Source organism: Coffea eugenioides, chromosome 5 (assembly GCF_003713205.1).
Source record: "Coffea eugenioides isolate CCC68of chromosome 5, Ceug_1.0, whole genome shotgun sequence".
In the NCBI taxonomy this organism is placed as follows: Eukaryota; Viridiplantae; Streptophyta; class Magnoliopsida; order Gentianales; family Rubiaceae; genus Coffea; species Coffea eugenioides.
The window spans coordinates 39,519,790-39,538,673 of NC_040039.1; the positions used below are offsets into that span (position 1 = coordinate 39,519,790).

Consider the following 18,884-nt stretch of genomic DNA (forward strand, 5'->3'; position numbering starts at 1 on the left):
GCATTAACAAGTTTAGAATTAAAATTATGGACTTAATTGAAAAATAATACCAAACTTTAAGAAAATATTGATAAAGTATGAAATATTTGAGGTATATTAATAATTTTTAACAATCTAGGGGTCAAAACATAATATTGAAAAAGTTTGAGTTTTTTTTTAAAAAAAAACTGTTTGAACCGGAAAATCCGATTTTTTCTGGTCAAACCCGATTTTTGATCGGGTTTTTATTTATCCGGTTTTTAAGCATGACTCGGACTGGACACTTGGCCAGTTCCCGATTCGACCGGCCGGTCCGGTTCGAGTTTTAAAACACAGATTTTACGCACCCCAAACATGAAGACAATGTTAAACATTAAAAGAAGAAAAAAAAAAAGAAAAAGGGAAAGGGTTTTGTTTAATTTAAAGGTTTGTGTTGCATTTCCTGCTTTATCGTACAGTTCAAATTCCTCTGATGCCTTAAATGCCGGAGGAAATAGTGGAACCTTAGTCTACTCAAGCAATGGACAAATTATGGTTAATGAGCACGTGAGTATCATGTGACCAAGCTTTCACATTCCACCTTTTGTGACCAAGTGTGAGCCTTTGTGATTTGTGTTTAATTGCAAAGGTGGGAAATCTCATTGGTTTTATTTTTTATTTTTTATTTGATAAGAAAAATTTGGATGGATTCAATTCCAATCATCATTACGGATATGCCTCCGGAGTAATGAAACCAATAAATAATAAATCTACTTACAGGTGTTTACAGACCATTTATCAGTACTATCATCACATGTTAGAACAGTTTAGGCACAAAAAGTGATTTAGAAAACATGAGAATTTGTGCAGTAAAGTATAGATGACATGGGAATGGATGAAAAATGAGAGATAGACTACCTTTTGCTTTATTTCTATTACAGAGTTGTGTGTATGAGATAAAATATCAACATTCTCCTTGCCTGAAAAGTCCACCATTTCTTGACAAATTGTAGCGTGACACAAAGTTGGGGCGACTTGAGGGCCTAGGATATATAGAATTTTGGGGGGGGGGGGTTGGGGCAAAGATAATAATTGTTCTATTTACATGTTTTTTAAAAAATTATGCAATATTAGCATAGAGAATTTTTTACTCTAGCAAATATAGATGTATGTCCAGTGTATAAAAAGAAAATTTAAAATTAGATTAAGTGTCATGCATTTACATTTGTTCATGTATACACTACATACAAATATTACTTTTTTAAAAAAAATTTTGACTTTATAGATTTTTTTGACTTTTACTGTTTATTTGAACATGTCTATGATGATATACAAATTATGCGAGGCAGACGTTTTTTGGTTATTAAAACATGTGTGTGATGATATAAGAATTATGCGAGATATTTCTATATTGCTTTAAACAACTATAACGGGTAATTATTTGGCCTCAAATATGACTTTGAGAGGTAAGCAAGTTTGTACCTTTCATTGAAACTAGAAGAACAAATCACTAAAACGGAAGCACTGCGTGAATACTTCACGATGTCAACTTACTCAGGGAAAATCGCATAATTTCCAAATTCACTGATGAGGCCTAGCCCGCCCCTAGAGCTATAATTATATAAATGTAGAATGGTCGAGCCGAGAGCTCCATGTGTTCATGCAGAACACAAATAGACACTTAGGGCAAGCATCTTCTCTGGTTACATTTCTAAATCCATTCAATTTACAGAAGTGGAGTAATGGGAGAAGTTGTGCTAGAAATGATTCTTCTTCAACTACTCTTGCTTTATATCTGTGAGTGCTGCACTTGTTAAATGCTTTACTGTTTGTTTATTAGTTGCAAGTTTGCATTTCTTGTAGCTAAATTTAAAACTATCATTATCTCTTGATCATAGGGACTGTATCCTTTCGCTAAACTACTTTGATGAGAGTTTAAAAAGAAGTGATCTCACTTTCATGTAGAGTTTAATATGCCACTGACATGATGTATCTGTTAAAATAGTCATTGAGATTTGGAATTCTGTAGTACCTATTTTCTCTGGAAGGAATGCGAACTACAATCAAACAGTGAACTACGAAATGAATCTATTGGCAAGAAAGAGGATTGATGACATGAAAAGTTTCAGAATTAATGCTGCGAATTATTATTGTAACATATACAGTATTAGTAGAATCATTAATATTACAAAGTTATGTGCACTTTAGAACTTTATCAATTGTTATTCTTGTTCTTTTAGAAACATATACCTCACTTGTACCAAAGAGTTAGAATCCAAATTCATGAACTACAAAATTGAATGACTCCTTGATCAATTTCCAGTCCTAAAGCCTGATTGATGTGAATCTTCCAAGGGATGAAATTTTAAACCACTGCCCAAGTTTTTTTTACCATTTAAGAGTTAAGACTAGTACTGCTAGTTCAATTCATATCATAATCCAACACTTGGCAGTTGAAGTTGCAATTCAATTACTTTGCTATCAAGATTGTCAAGAAACAGTAAGCTTACATCATGGCCAGTTGAGGGCTACCACTGAAGTTTGAATAAGAATGTCTAATCTGTGTTATGGAGCTTCTTATTGTGAAATGTAGAGTGCCACATGCACAGGTCCAACCAATCTCACTTCAGCTTCTTGCCCTATTGTAGATGTCCATAAGGTTGATAGCATTCTGGCTTCATCAAAACTTCTAGATACATGCGACGATGTTGATACCACAATAGAGTGCTGCAACAGAATTTCCCAGAATGCCTTACCAACTGTAGCTAAAAAACTATCTTTCGGCAATTATAGTTTGAAAACATTGAGTAACAACCCTATCTTGCCTGATCAATCAGCAATTATGAGGGATTGTTCCAGTATCATGCTTTGATGGCTTGCCAGTAAGCTTAATCCTTCTTCTGCAAACAGAATACTCAGAGGACTTTCTAGCTGTCGCTTAAACAAAGACAACTAGAAAAAACAATAAGAAATGCACCTTGCATCTTTATGATTTGCATGATAAACTTTGATAATTCATCTAAAGCAAGAGTATCTTGATCTTATTTTTATCCAACATAGCCTGCCCACTGGTATTTCTGGATATTGCTGAAATTTCTGAAGAATGTGGCGATCACGTGAATAATGAGACATCTTGCTGCAATGCCATGGAGAGTTATATGTCTCACAAGAGCAAAGCTTTATTACTAACTTGCAAGCAGTAAACTGTGCTTCCTTGCTTGGTATGAAGCTGTAGAGTGCTAATATATGCAGCAATGTGTATAACCTCTTTCATATAAAGCTGAAGGACTTCTCACCTCAAGGTCCGCATTCCTTTAAATCTCTTCAAATTTATGAATTTAGGTCACTTTTCTGAGCATTACTTATGGGATTTTCTTCCTCCCATAAATTTGTGGATCTTCACGGTGTGCAATCTGCTGAGAACTAATTTCCTTCACTAGTTGACTCAAAAAGTAATAGTTTGAACAGATAGTCCGATGTCATATATAATATTTATCTTTCTCTTTATGTTTTGATCTATAAGATATCAGACTTTTTCTTCACAAAAATTAATTTAGCAATGAATGTCAATTTTGTCTTACCTTGGATTAGTTTACCACTTATATTTTCCAGAATCTACTTGCCTCTTGCCTAGCCTGCCTTTGGATGTAAAATTTAATGGAAGTACAGTCATTGGATTTATTTCTGATCTCAATGACAATGTTGTAGCTCCTTCGCCTTCTGGTCCTTTTGTTTCTGCTTCTTCCTGCAATAAAACTAGCACAAGTACGCAAGCAGTTTCTTTTCTTTGTTGGATAATATAATAATGTCCTCTGCAACTTATGGCTTGTTATCTTGAGACTTCAGCCAGCTATTTGAGAAATTCTCTTCTTTTTCTTGTTTTTTTCCCTGTTCCTTTCATCTCTCACTGCATTTGACTTCCTATGTTGCAGGTAGTATACTTCCTGAGATTCCCACAGCAACATCTGCTGATGTTCTATTAACAATAGCAGGTCATTTCCTTTATGGAAATGAATCAATTAAGTTCACTAAATAGAGTAATCCCTTTTTTTAGCAGATATTATCCTTCTTTCTACGTCATCTGGCAATAAAAGACGGTCCATTGACCCCTTAAAACAACGAAAAAAACGGATGTCCTGACATTGTGAGATTTGTTAATCAGAAGAATAATTTTAGGTGAATCACCAGCTGATATGTTTACATTATCTGAAACCACATTCCTTCCTTCACCTCATCGTACACCAACTGATATTATATTTCCTACCCTAGGCCAATTTCTGTTTGTCCTTTGTTCCTTTATTGGTTGCATATGACTGAGTTCTTTGTGGTGTGAAGACACTGAATTAGGCTCAAACTGAAATCAATCAAACTATAAACTAGAGAATAATTAGTTATGATTGTTCCTTGATTGAAAGTTGTTAACCTCGATTTTGGTTCTTCATAAATTACAGGACTGCAGATTAGCAAGTTGATGCTTGCTTTACTGGCCATCTCAAACATACTTTGATTTTTCACAACAAAAGCCAATACCATATCAGATGACATATAAAGTGCATGGCTCTTGCAAGACAAAACTGCATCTGAATTTTTTTTTTTTTGTTAAATGCATTTGTTTCTGAAAAAGAAAAAAAATCATTCCATACAAGTTTGATCTATTTATAAATAATTGCTGCCAAAGAAGTCAGAGATAAAAAGCTCAAGTCACACAGAAAAGTTGATGTAAAAGTTTCTTCTATTCATTTATTCTAAATGTAGATATTTAACTCTAGAAGGGATTCAAATATTATTCTGATCCTTCTTTAACATGCACGTACAATCCTAACCCTAATAAAAAGAATTTAGCTAAAGAATTGTCAGTGGAACTGGACATATAATTGCTTGAAATGGAAATCAGGGAAAAGCACATACGTAGAATGGTTTAAATTGATAGAGTGAGAAAACATTCTTGGAGTACAATATGACCAAAAATTTTGTCATATTACCCCAACCAGTTTTGTCGATAATCAAGGAATAGTCACAAAAAACTGTATCACTGCTCCAATTACATCATCTACGTAGGAATAGAAAGCTAAACATGATGAAAAACAGCAACTGTAATATAGCTAAAGAAGAAGCATGTACTGAAAGAAATTTGTTGCTGGTGAACAAAGCTTCATTTAACACTTGTTTTTGCAACATCACCTCTCTTGCAGCAGCAATTTTGTGGCTACCTGGCAAACAACACTTGATCAGTATAGTCAGAAACACAAAGCAAATTCATCCATGATACTAACGCAAGTACAATTATGGAAATTACATTGTAAACATTTGAAAGTTCGAACTTATTGTGGCTCTCAATATGAAATTTCGAATTTAAACATTTGCAAACATATATACCCTCTTCAGAGAAGGGGATAAGCAAGACAACTTTCAACAGCAGGAAATGAAAAAAAGAAAATAACATAAAGATCAGCTCATTCATAGAATAAATTAATAAAGACACTAAATTCAGAAACAAACAAGGAGGAGGAAAGAGATAGAAAATAAAATATTTAAATGTACAAAAATAAGAAAAAATTAAAAAATATTAAAAAGCTGTATGCAGTAGATTGTATGGATGAATATAAGAAATGGTGCAGTTCGTACTTCAGCGTTATAGGGAAGGCAGTCAGCAGAGGAAAACTTGAGCCTCACTAGAAATAGGAGAAAGACAGAGAACATGCAATAGCTTAAAATGAAAAAAGAAAATGACATAAAGAAATTTATAACGACGTTGAACTCAAAAATAAACTCAAAAATAAATAAGAAAGAAAGAGAAACTAATGTACTTGAATCCATTTTCCCATCAGAACAACTTAAAAAAGTTTTTGCAGTTCTGCACCTCAAGATAGTTAAAAAAAAAAAAAAAACTTGAGCTCAATACGGAAAGTATTAATATCGATTCCTACACAATAGCAAATTCTATGCTAGTGGAGAAGTATATCATTTTGGGGGAAAAAAAACCTCAAAGAAAGGGGAGAAAACACGTACATGAGGACCAGTCAGGATTTTGATCAAACAAGTGGTCTTCAAATATCTCATCACTTTGCGGTGAAGTATGGGTCAAGGTCATTTTTGGCACTAGGATAGTCCCACTCTAACGATTCCCACCATTCTTTATCTCCCCTGATATTATAAAGAGTTCTGGGAAGAGATGGTGGTCCGCCGATGGTGGAAAGAAACAAAGGCAGCCTCTTTAAATTTGGACAATTAAATATTGCAATAACCTCAATTGAATCGCAGATCATGGCTGCCTTGCAAACGTTCTTCAGTTGTGGCAGCCCAGTCAGATTCAACCTCCGTAATTTCGGAAGGATGACAGTGGCGGTGGCTCCTTCACTTGAAGTGAATTGGGTGCCTTCTCCTCCTCCTTGTCCTGCTCCGTTGCCATCTGCTGCTATCTCCTCCAGTCCTTCACAATCTTCAACTTCTAATGTTTCAAGATTTTGAAGGCTCTGCAGCAACTGCACCGTGAATAGCTGCTTCATGTTGTGACATTCAGAAATGCTCAATTTTTTAAGGGAAGAAAAGGTGCCATCTGGAAGCAAATATGGTTCTGATTCTCCGTAAAAAAGACCAACCAGATTTGGCAAATTATGGAGATGTAGCACTTCGAGATGACAGAGCGGACTAAAAGACGAGACTTCCAACTGATCACGTGGAGCGGACAATTGCCAGAGGAACTCTATTCCAACCAATTCCACAATAACCAATTTAGATAAGTGGCTTAAATTTATAAAATTCCTAAAAACATCTGACAAGCACCTGATGCCCATGCCCTTACAATCCTCGATTCTCAGACATTCCATATCATCTGGCAGATAGTTCGATCCTCTACCAAGCTCACACTGATGGAATTGCAATTGTTGCTGGCCCCCATAATCCTGACTCTGATCCTCAGTTAAGATGTCAGTGATATAAACATGATAATATTTTGGCCACCGAGTAATTTTATAGAAGTCCGTAAAAGACAAACATCCTTCAAAACTTTCTAATTGATTCAACACTTCTGGATCATTAACTAGTACGCTACCATAGCGTGGCAATAATAGCCATTGAAGACGGTGAAATTGGGTAAATGTCCCTTTTGGTGTTATCTTTTGACTTAAAGCCCCACAGTCGTCCAAGTTAAGCCTTTCGAGGTTGACCAGTGACTTCCAACCTTCAGGTAAATCCTCAATCTGAGTGTAGGATAGGTCCAAATCCCTCAACTGCTTGAGCTTTCCCAGTGGTGGCACAAATCGGAGGCGTCCACAATTCCCCAAAATCAAGGCAGTGAGATTCACCAAGTCTGAAACAGAATTAGGCAACTCTGTTATACCTTCGCACCAAGATAGATTCAAAACTTTAAGTCCACACATGTGCCGAAAGAATGAATCTGGGATTTCTTTTATGGAAACCCGAGAAAGAAGCAAGGTTGAGAGATTAGGACAATTTGGTGACCAGGCTGGTGGAATTTCTATTCTTCTGAAACGTTGTGAATAGAAGGAAACTGCACCGAGATCTTGTGTCCACTCTTCTGGTTCCAGTGTTGTTGCTTGTGAATCTTCCTGTCCTAAGCTTTTCACCAAGAATCGTGGTACATCATCTCTGCTGCTCTCTGGTTTGGAGTTTCCATGCGTGATCCTTAATGCCATGTCTCTGACCAAATCATGCATCTTCACACAGTCATCCCCTTCGGGATCTTTAGTTTTTTCCAGCAAGCAAACTCTAATCAGTTTGTTTAATATTGTGTGACCTTGATCAAATTCTTCTGACCATGATTCCCGTTTTGACATCAGCTCTGCCCAAATAAAGAGGTCTATTAGTTCCTTTCTTCTTATATCACTATCTTCCGGATAAAGACAGCAATACAAGAAGCAATTCTTTTCCCATTTATTCAGGCGATTGAAACTCCATTCCAGGATGCGAAACACATCTCGTTCCATCTCATGATAGCCTATTGAACATCTTTTCAATTGTTTCAATGCATTTCTCCACTCACAAATGTCTCTCACGCCTCTCATGCTTCCAGCCACTGTGATAATGCCAAGAGGCAAACCATCACACTCTTCCACAATGGACTTGGCAATACTTTCCAAATCTCCTTGAAGCAAGGGCTCGCTGCCAAGTTTATACTTGAACAAATCCCAAGCTTCGCCTGTGTCCAGAGTTTGCAAAGCAAACTTTCTTTGACATTGTATCCTGTTGCACACTTCCAGTGAGCGAGTAGTCAAAATCAATCTGCACTTGTTTGGATGAAGTGGAATCCCTACCCTGTCTAAACAAAATTCTTCCCAAACATCATCCAATATGAGTACTATTAATTTCAGCATTTTCCTGAATGCGTCACGCAATATTCTTGCCCTGGCGTCTTCCTCGTCGCTACTGGATAGATTAATGCCCAAGACATTGGCAATCTTATCCTGCAAACTGGTGACACTGAAGTCTTGAGATACTGTAACCCAAAGCACCCAATAATTGTTCTTTTCTAAAAGATGGTACTCAATGTGCCTCGCCAGTGTGGTCTTACCAACTCCACCCATACCATAAATCCCAATGCTTGATATATCATCGGTCACCAAGCATGGCCAAATTCTCTTCAAAGCTTCGTCGAACTTTACTCCAAACAATTTGGTTGGCAGGCATGGCTCCCCGATGTTGTCATAATTATCGAGCACAAGCCCATCAAAATGACGGCTCTGATCAACAAGTTCTTTCACCTGATGTTGCAGCTTTCCTACAGGATCCTCCTTTAGTGGAAGCCTCCAAGATGATCGTCTTGTTTCCAATGCATCGATTTCAGGACTTAAATTCTTAACGTTCTTCAACCAACTGTCAACTTCACGTTTCCTTTTCTTTTTACCTGACATTTCTTCTCTGTTCACTTCCTCTTCTATGTCAGATGCTTTGCAGCTCAATTCTTGCCAAATCCTTTTCAGCGATTGCGTGTTGGCCACGTCACTCCTTTCCATGTAATCTACTACAATAAACTCTGCAGCCTTTTCTACCAGAGGTTTCCCGAATAGTTGTATCATCTACAATTTAAAAATATACCAAGTTTAGGTGCATAAAGCAAATTGAAGAGAACACCAAAAGTTGCCAGCGGATCTTAGTCAACACATAGTTTAGTAAAGATTAATAACCAGAAAAAGAAAATGTTTTTCACTCAATTCAATAATTGTTCAGCTATTAGCTAATCTAGAATTCTTCTGACTGAATAGTTCATTCAATATTTGGAGAAATGACAAAAACATTTGAAGATTGATTTTGAAAAACTATTTTCTGAAGCACTGAATTGATCATAGAATATCTAAACCCACAAATTTCGATGTTTCATTAGTTTCACCAAACATTTCTAGTTTATCTGTGCTACTATTGAGTTAGTAGAAACTCTCTTCTTATGTAATATTTAATTCCGAAATACTTTTCCTATGTAATGATTTATTCCAATCTTTATGGGGTTCTGAGTGAGAGTTGGCATAAATTGTCAGGTAAAAACCCACATCATAGGTACAAAATATCTCTAAGAACCATTAATTTTGTGGTGCAACTTTAACCCACTTGATGCAGCTAACTATTTTTCATTTAAGTGCATGATTCATCTGTTAAAAAATAAAAAAACCATCAAGAAAATGCATGTTCTTTGTTTGTCCAAAAAAAAAAAGAAAAGAAAAGAAAAGAAGAACTGTGCACGAAAACCTACTTCTTTATTCTTTGAGTTAGATACCTTGGGTAATTTTTTATTTCATTATTTTTAATTTTGAGTACATCAATTTAAAGATCTAAACGAAACAGGGTAATAGGAGCTATACCCTAAAAAATGTCAGGATAAAAATGGCTCACACACATTTTTTTTCCTCCAAAAGAAGAAGAAGAAGAAAATGTCTCAAAACACCCTACCTGTCTCAAAATGCCCCAGATAAAAATATGTCAACAATTTTTCCTTTTTTTTTCTTTTGCTTTTTTGAAAAAAAAAAATGACAGGAAGGATGCTACGGTACTACAGTAGACTACTCTCCTCATCCCATACGTACATAAACTCATGACGTGCTCTAAAACATTTAATTTGGTAGAAAGAAGACCGTATAAACATGAAGTTGTCCAATTATGCTGATTCAATTAAGCATTTTAGTAAATGAAACTGATATGCATCTTTTTTTATAACAAAAAAATTGATATGCATTTGATGTAAGAAAACTTCTATAAAAATTTAAGATTTTACGTAAAAGCTTCTAAGTTATAAGATTAAGGCCAAGATCCGTATATGTTTCCACACTCGACGGGATCAAATTTACTCCTATAGATCCATCTTCTGCCCGGGTCTAGTTTTGTTAGTAGTATTAGTTAGGTCTAGGTTTTGGATCATCTCATTCTGCCCTCTGTTGGAACAGAGCACTCCATGTGTTGAAAGAAGAACAAGTGGCCAAGATGTTTGGGCCTCACAAAGCTAAACATAATTAATATTATGAAATGAGAAACAACCACAAAAATTTACAGATTCAAGATCAAGTGTGATATTTTTCCAAAATAAAGATCAAGTGTGATATCATTGTACCTTGAAGTTAGGACAAATTATCTTGAAGACTTGAAGAAGCTGAGAACTCCTAAACTCTGCCAAAAGACAAAAAGTTAGTATTTTGTTTTGATCTCGCTTTCGCTACTACAAAAACTATGATTATTGAGTTTTGATGAATGAATTATAATTGAATCAAGATGTTGGTGCCAAGCAAAGCTATTATAACATGGTGAAATATCAGAAGAACTCCAACAGAGCATGAGATGCAACTCTGGCTACAAGTTAGGAATCCAAACCATTACACTTACAGATATATCCAAAGAATTGCACATAGTTTTAAAATCCAAAAAGTATGTTGCAAGTCTCTAGAGAGTTGCATCTACTTTTAAATCCAAAAAAAAAAACCTATTTAATACTGTACACTCTCTTCAAAAAATGTCTATTACAATTACTAAATGCTAGGATAGATGTTGCGCTCCTTCTGTGCCTTTTTGTAGTATGCCAACCCATCTATTTATATATAACATTATTTGGCCAAAAATACCAAATAACAATAGAAAATCAATTATAATTCTTAGACTTGTACAGAATAGGAGATAACTTCTAATTCTAAACTGAATAGAATATTTTTTGGCTACTACTTCAAGTAATTAAAACCAATTAGAAAACTAGTTACTTCCACACAAAACAAGAAATTTATCTAAAAGAAATTAAGCCAATTTCCTAATAATACATTCACAAACATATATGGGAGACTAGGTTAATTTACACATATAAGAATATGTCTGGGCTAATATATAAATATAAATAAATATATACATATACATGCATGCATGCATGTAGACATATATACATACATATATACATACATACATATATCATTACGGCCCAGATCGAGCCCATATACAGCCTCTGTTCACATTTTATCTTCTCCAAAAGTTAATAAGAATTTGCAACTATGATAAAATTCAATTTTCTTGCCCAAAAATGCCAACGATGTGAAAAGCATGAAGAGAGCAATCCATGTCGAAACAAAAGGAAGTAATCTGTGATTTTTCTGCCTCGAAAAGCTATAAGTAATATGAATGCAGTGAGAAAAAACTTCAATATTACAAAATTAAGATGGAGTATGACATCCTTTTACCTTGCAAACTTGGACAACCAAAATTTTCAGGCCAAGTTATCTTGAAGACGCTGAGAACCTGCCAATAAACAAAAGTGTGTATTATATTTTCGTTAGTTTTCACTGCTAAGAAGCAACTCCAAAAATATCGAATTAAGACTCCAACAATTGAACTAAGATTTCTGTGCCAAGTAAAGCAATTATGTACTTGATGAAATAAGAAACAACTCTGACAATTACAAAATTGTGATGGACATGATCTCACCGTACCTGAAATTTTTACAAGCAAGCCTGAGAAGGCTGAAAATGTTGAGACTGCCAAAGGTATGTACTTTTCTTTGTTTCTGTTTTTCTTTTGATTTTATACGAGTATGATTGTTGAGTATTGAGGAATCAATGATAAAAGTTGAGCTAATAGGAGACCATGAGTGATTTAAAGAGTTGAGCAGTACAATATCTAAGTCAAGGTCTTCCATCCCATTTCATATGCAAAAAGTAAAAAATATATTTTTGCTACAATGTTGGTGTAATTGATTGATTTTATAGATTTTTTTTTGGCTATGCTTTTAGAGCACAAGATTTGGACAATTTTTGCCAGTGTTGGTATGAATAAATTTTTATAAGGCAACTACAATGTTCGTTGTTTTTGCTATACTGTTACAACGCAGGATTTAGATAGTCTAAATTAATTAAGGCAATTATTTTCCTTTAATTTTATGGGAAAATTTGGAAAAGAGAATAAGAAGAGTGAAAATTCACAAGTAGTTGGTAAGTTTTAAGAAATTTGTAAATGGGTTAAGGGTTATTATTCATATATTATTAAAAAAAAAAAACTGTTGCATGGTAAATAAATGATACTACTGATGTGCATCAAGAAGACTATTATAAAAATTTAAACAATTTTATGTCTGTTATATGACTAACACCAAGATCTGGATCTGGTTCTAGATTCGACGAGGTCCGATGAATTTGAATATCAATTTACTCTTAAAAATCCACCGTGTACCTAGATCCAAATTTGATGTTTTTGAGATCCCGATTTGGATCAACTCATTCTGCCCAAGAATCAGCCCCTTGTTTAGATCCAGGAAACACGTAAGGTCCTATTACTAGCCAATTTCATATTACTCCACAAATTTGGAAAGGCATAATTAATTTAGGTGCAACAAATATTATTAAAGAAAAGCACTTTCGAGTTCCAAGCTTTTGACCATTATCTCATTAATATGCCAAACGAATTTTTGCTAATTGACTATTCTATTTTTCCTATTAATATTGCCCTATTTCATTTTGCCCTTGAAGACGTTTTTAAACTCAAAAATTTTCTCGCTCTTTTTAGGAAACTGTATATCTGAATTAATCGGGGAGAAGGGGATCTTCATGATCGTTGATTATAAAGTATAACACCCATGGTAAGCTCTGGAATTTAGCAAGCTAGTAGTCCAAACATTTATCTTTTCTAAAGAATTGATAATAAAACTTCTGCACCTATAATAATATCCCAATTTCTTGCCAAAAAATGTCAATCATATAAAAAGCTTGAGGAGAGCACCCCATGTATTGAAAGGGAAAAAAACATGATCAAGATTTTTGGGCCTTAGAAATCTAAATATACAACTACAAATATTAACGAAATCAAGATCGAGTATGATATCATTATACCTTGAAACGAGGACAAGTTATCCTCAAAAAATTGAGAGCCGCAAAGCTCTGCCACAAGACAAAAGTTTGTATTATATTCCGATCTAAGTTTCACTACTACAAGGACTATGATCATTGAGTCTTGATGAATGAATTATAATTGAAACAACATGTTTGTGCCAAGTAAATCTATTATACACGATGAAATAAGAAAAAACTCCAAAAGTTGCAAAATTCATATGGACATGATCTCATCATACCTGAAATTGGAATTGAAAAGAGAACTTGAGGAAACTGAAAACCTTGAGACTCAGACTCTGCCAAAAGCGTGTACCATGATTTTTGAGCGCTGTGGAAAGGATGGTAAAAGTTCAACGAACTGCAGAGCACCAAGACTTTTAAGCATTCATGATCGTGGGCCCTCGAGAAGGAAGTTCCGGGAAGGTCGAAAGCACGGGCACTGGAATTGCAATGGTTAAGTACCTCAATTACTAACCAATTTGCTTGAGGTTTGGTTGGCCACCATGCAAAATACAAAATACAACTTTAGTTACAGATTAAGAGCTCAAACTTTACTACTTATAATTACATCCAAAAAGTTGTACATATTTTTAAATTCAGAAAGTATGTTGCAACTCTAGAGAATTTCACTTGCTTTTAAATCTAAATAATGTGTGGTAGTTTGAGTTTTGAGTATGTATGATTAGGTCGATTAAGTATTTCTTAGAATAAATTATTTTATTTTTAGATGAGTGTTTAGGTTAACATTTTTTTGAATTTTTTTTTTAAAAAAAATCTTCCTGTTATCCGAGCCTAGACAACACATGATTTTTTTTTAGTAAGAATTTGAAAAGATCCATCAGAGGTATCAAATGTGTTTAAATACTGTAACATAAGGTATCAGATTTACTTTCATCCAAAGTTTGGTTACAAAAATCGCTTAAGGGTCAAGATTTGAATACCAAACCTGCATTTACTCTTTTTCAAAATTTAGTTGGGATGAACCTTTTAACAAATTTAGTTGGTAACTGGTTAGAAACCTGGTATAAAATTGCTAAGATTCTCCGGCCGATAAATCAATTAATTAACAATAAGATTAATTAGAAGTCCAGATTAATTAACAATAAGATCCTTCTGCTTTGGATTGAAATCCGCTGCTACATGAAATATGGTTGAGAATGCTTGTAATATCATAGAAATCATTTCCAATTAATTAGGTAGTGCTCTTTTTCTATATTAGACGTGGATACAAGATTCGTAAGATCCATAAGATTTTGAATACTAATATGAATCAATCTACCCATAGACATGCAGAGAATACATGGTACAGAATTTTCCAAGTATACCATATTTTCATTTCACCAAAGAAAAAAGAAAACCCACTGAACACTTTTTCTCCATCAATAACTCCTCAGGGGCCACAGGCCTATGCCTTTTAACCCAATTCCATGTACCTCTCCCCAAGCTAACGATTCACATCCAACCATTCATCCAAACCCAATCTAACGATTCGTATTCGTCCACGCTCCTTTCCCACTAGCCTTTGATTAGTTCTACACTTTATGGCTCCTTTCCTCTTCTCCACAGTGCACCAAACGCAGCTGAGGCTCGCGTCCCAGCCGCAACGCACGCGCAAGATGAGGGACGATACGGCAGTGGTGCCGGGTTGGGATGGGGGAGGAAGAAGGAAGAAAGGGAAGGGAATTTTTTTTGGTATGTTTTGGGTATTTTGAGGTGTGTAGGAAAAAAATTTTGAGAAATTTTTTGGGATTTCTGTAGTAAAAGTTGTTAAAAAACTAGTAGATAAAAAACTTGTCTAAAAAACTGGCTTCCAAACAGGGCCCATGAGTGATCTAAAGAGTTGAGCATTACGGTATCTAAGTCAAGGTCTTCCTTTCCATTTTCATATGCAAAAAGTCAAAAGATTAATGGTTTTGCCATTTTCATATGCTTTAATTTTATGGGAAAATTTGGAAAAAAGGAATGAGAAGAGTGAAAATTCATAAATAGGTGGTAAGTTTTAGGAAATTTATAAATGGGGTAACGGCTATTATTCACATATTATTAAAAAAAAATTTTGTTGCAATCTAAATTACAAATTAACCATATGTGTATATATACGGGCACTAGTTTGTGCACATATATCATCTGTGCATATTTGAATTTATATTTATATTTATAAAAAAAAAAACACATGTTTATTCAGTAAGATCCACATTGCTATGAGGGTAATTTAGTCATTTAACAATAAAATTATTAGTTGCTTTAATTCGTGAGTAATAACCCATGGCCCGGTTACAAATTTTGTAAAATTTACAACCTACTTAGAGATTGCTAATATTCCTATTCTTTTTTTAAAAAAAAATTTTCGCAAATTATTTGACGACATCATATCATACTATTCTCCTCGATCATGCCATGCCATATTGCCATTTTGAAGACTTAATGAAAGCTCCTTAAGGAAGCAGCGGACATTTCCAGGAAATGGTGCGGCAAAGACTTTGATGACTAAAGGGAAGAATTTCTGACGCTTGAAATAGAGGTAGTAAACTGTACATCAATTGCAGCCAGAATTTCTGAGAAGGAGAGTGCATAGTTGTTTCACTGTTTGTTTTCGGTAGGTTCTGAGTAACTTTTAAAGGCAGGATGGATGCTAATGTAGTTGTTCCTGGAAAGTGCATAACAGTTGCAGGATAGGCTTTTTTTTTTTTCTTCAAGTATTTTAAGTGAAATTATCAAGTATTTTCTTTAAGTTAGATTTTTTTTTTTCCTTTGAGTATACATCAGCATTAAATGGATAGTTTAAATTAAACCTAGTCCTTTTTTATTTTTTTAAATAAAAAATTTTAAATCCAAAATCTCTTTCATATAATTCCTCCTACCTTAACCCTCCTCCATTAAACCTACTCCAGTGTTAGCCGTCCAAAAACAGGCCAACCAAATAGAAGCCCGTAGCCCAATATACGTGTCAGGAACAAGAAATTAAAAGGGATTGTCGTTTAAGGCAAAGGGTTGCGCGTTTAGGAACTAAGCAATAATACTACGTCGTTCTACTAACAAAGGCGGTGTTTGTAACATAGGCAGAGTTAGTTGGGGGCCAATTACATAAATAGCCTTCCAATAACAGAAATATGGTTATGACTTCAGTAAACAAGATTTCTGTTGCTCTCTTTCTCTCTCTTGTCTGTTAACTCTTTCCCTCTTTCTTCTCTTCTTTCCCCTTCTTGAATCTCGCCCCTTCTTCCTGGTTCTCTTCAGAATCAATTCAATTCCAGAAATTTACCTACAAGTCTGACATTTGGTATCAGAGCGGTCGATTCTTGGCCGCGAAGGTATCAGAAATGGCAGGAAGCACGCGGTTTAGGACACTGGAGGAGCAACTCAAGAAGCAGGAGAATCGCTTGCAAGAACTGGCGGAATCCATGGCTACAAGGCAGAGTACAAGTTCCGAGGAGTTGCGGCATAAGCTACAGGCGGAAATGGAGCAGAATAATGCCAAATTGGACGCGGCGGTGGGAAGTCTGGACCAGAAGTTCAACAAAATGGAACAGAGGCTCAGTACAGTGTTGAAGTTGTTGATGAAGGAGAAAGGCCTCCCTGATGTCGAAGGGGGAATGTCTGATCCAATCCTGCCGACTCCTCCATCTCATCTGAGGATAACATCCTCAGTCGAAGGGATTGGGCACCAACAAGAGTACAGAGGTAGGCAATTCACTCCTAATGTACCTCGGTTAGAGCTGCCAATGTTTAGCTCTGGAAACCCTAGGGAATGGACTAGGAAATGCCAGAAATATTTTTTGAACTATCAGGTAGCAGAGAGTCAAAAGGTGGATGTAGCAGAGATGTTCTTGGAAGGTAGGGCTGACAATTGGTTTCAAGGAGTGAAATTAGTGAGGCCGGGGTTATCTTGGGGGGAATTTAGTGAACTGTTGTGTGAAAGATTTTCTGGAAGTAGTTCTCGTGACATTGTGGAAGAATTTAACAAGTTACAGCAGAAAGGAACTGTCGAGGAATATGAGGAGAAGTTTGAAGAGCTAAAAACTTTAATGCTGATGAAAAACCCCAGGCTAGATGAACTTTACTTTGTTTCCAGTTTTATTAGTGGCCTCAAGGAAGATATTAGACCTATGGTGAAGATGTTTAAGCCTCAAACATTGATGAAGGCCTTTGAGGTTGCTGAGTTGCAGGAGTGTTCCCTGGAAATCCAGTCGAAACAAAACAGAACTTCAGGGAGGATGGCATTGGATTCCAAGTTTGGAATGTACAAGAGCACCACGAATGATCAGGGTCGCCAGAATTCATATAAGTTGCCTGGAGTCACTCCTGTCCCCAGGAAGACTGATGCAGTACACAGGGAATTTAGCAAGATATCAGCGGAGGAAATGCAGTATAGACGTAAGCACAGCCTGTGCTATAGGTGTGGAGAGAAGTTTGGAATAGGTCATCAGTGCAAGAAAGGGAGTCTGAACTGTGTGAGCACTGAGGAGGAGGAGGACACTGAATTTGAAGACGCGGAGGGGGAACAGGATGAGTTAACAGGGAGGGTAGGAGAACTTGCAGAAGTCTCTTTGAATGCTCTATCTGGTGCCATAAGGAGGAAATCCATCCTGCTGAAAGGGAACTTGGGAGGGCTTCCAGTCAAAATTCTGGTGGATACAGGCAGTTCTGACAGTTTCATTCACCACAGGATTGTCAATCTATTGCACCTTCCATATCAGGCAGTCAGTCCATTCACTGTGACTCTTGCAGATGGGACTGATATTACCAGTGGAGCCATCAGTCCCAGCGTGTCTTGGTTAATCCAAGACTACCAATTCCAATTTGACTTAAAAGTAATGGAATTAGGGGGATGGGATATAATTCTGGGGGTGGATTGGATGTGCCAGTATAGTCCCATTACATTTGATTTCCATTCTCTTAGCATTGCCTTGAGTGATAGAGGTTCTTTACTGTACCTCCAAGGACTCGTGAATCAACCTACTATGGAACTGGTGAGGGGCAGGGATCTCAGGTCATTTATACGGGAGAAACAAAGAAGCTGTGCAGCCATGCATGCTGATAAGGCTAGAGAATCTGAGGAGCAGCTTCCAGAAGCTATAGGAAGGATCCTGGAACAGCATTCTCAAGTTTTTTCCACACCAACAGGATTACCCCCAGAAAGAGAATTGGACCATCAGATCAACTTTAAACCAGGAGCTGAACCTTTTAAGCTCAAACCGTACAGGTACCCCCACTCACATAAGGCAGAAATTGAAAAATAGGTTGCTGAGATGCTCACCAATGGAATTGTTATACATAGCACCAGTCCCTATGCCTCCCCTGTATTGTTAGTAAAGAAAAAGGATAACTCCTGGAGATTATGCATAGACTACAGGAAGCTGAATGAGTTGACTATAAAGGACAAGTTCCCTATTCCCAACATAGATGAACTACTGGACGAATTACATGGAACCAGATACATGTCCAAACTGGATCTCAGAGCTGGTTACCATCAGCTGAGGGTGAAAGCTGTGGACACCCCTAAGACTGCCTTCCAGACACACCATGGCCACTTTGAATTCTTAGTGATGCCTTTTGGACTCACAAACGCTCCAGCTACATTTCAGTCCTTGATGAACAGAATCTTTCAACCGTATCTCAGAAAGT

The 18,884-nt window shown here is 36.1% G+C and overlaps 2 protein-coding genes across 2 annotated transcripts; one reads left to right on the forward strand and one right to left on the reverse strand.

Annotated features, from left to right (window-relative positions):
* Window positions 1–4,848: 4,848 nt before the first annotated feature.
* On the reverse strand, window positions 4,849–13,584 carry LOC113770903 (probable disease resistance protein At4g27220). Its single transcript, XM_027315530.1, has 6 exons — window positions 13,499–13,584; window positions 13,260–13,307; window positions 11,619–11,676; window positions 10,514–10,569; window positions 5,968–8,993; window positions 4,849–5,168 (listed from the first exon to the last, which is right to left on the reverse strand). The coding sequence occupies exon 5, from the start codon at window positions 8,991–8,993 to the stop codon at window positions 6,018–6,020; it is 2,976 nt and encodes a 991-aa protein (XP_027171331.1). The 5' UTR covers window positions 10,514–10,569; window positions 11,619–11,676; window positions 13,260–13,307; window positions 13,499–13,584; the 3' UTR covers window positions 4,849–5,168; window positions 5,968–6,017.
* Window positions 13,585–16,579: 2,995 nt separating this feature from the next.
* On the forward strand, window positions 16,580–18,499 carry LOC113771618. The gene has a single exon (XM_027316191.1). It carries the CDS (start codon window positions 16,580–16,582, stop codon window positions 18,497–18,499), a length of 1,920 nt encoding a protein of 639 aa, XP_027171992.1.
* The last annotated feature ends 385 nt before the right edge of the window (window positions 18,500–18,884 follow it).

Bases quoted from the DNA above. Each gene is read 5' to 3' on its own strand.
- LOC113770903 (XM_027315530.1), bottom strand. From the start codon at position 8,993: ATGATACAACTATTCGGGAAACCTCTGGTAGAAAAGGCTGCAGAGTTT.
- LOC113771618 (XM_027316191.1), top strand. From the start codon at position 16,580: ATGGCAGGAAGCACGCGGTTTAGGACACTGGAGGAGCAACTCAAGAAG.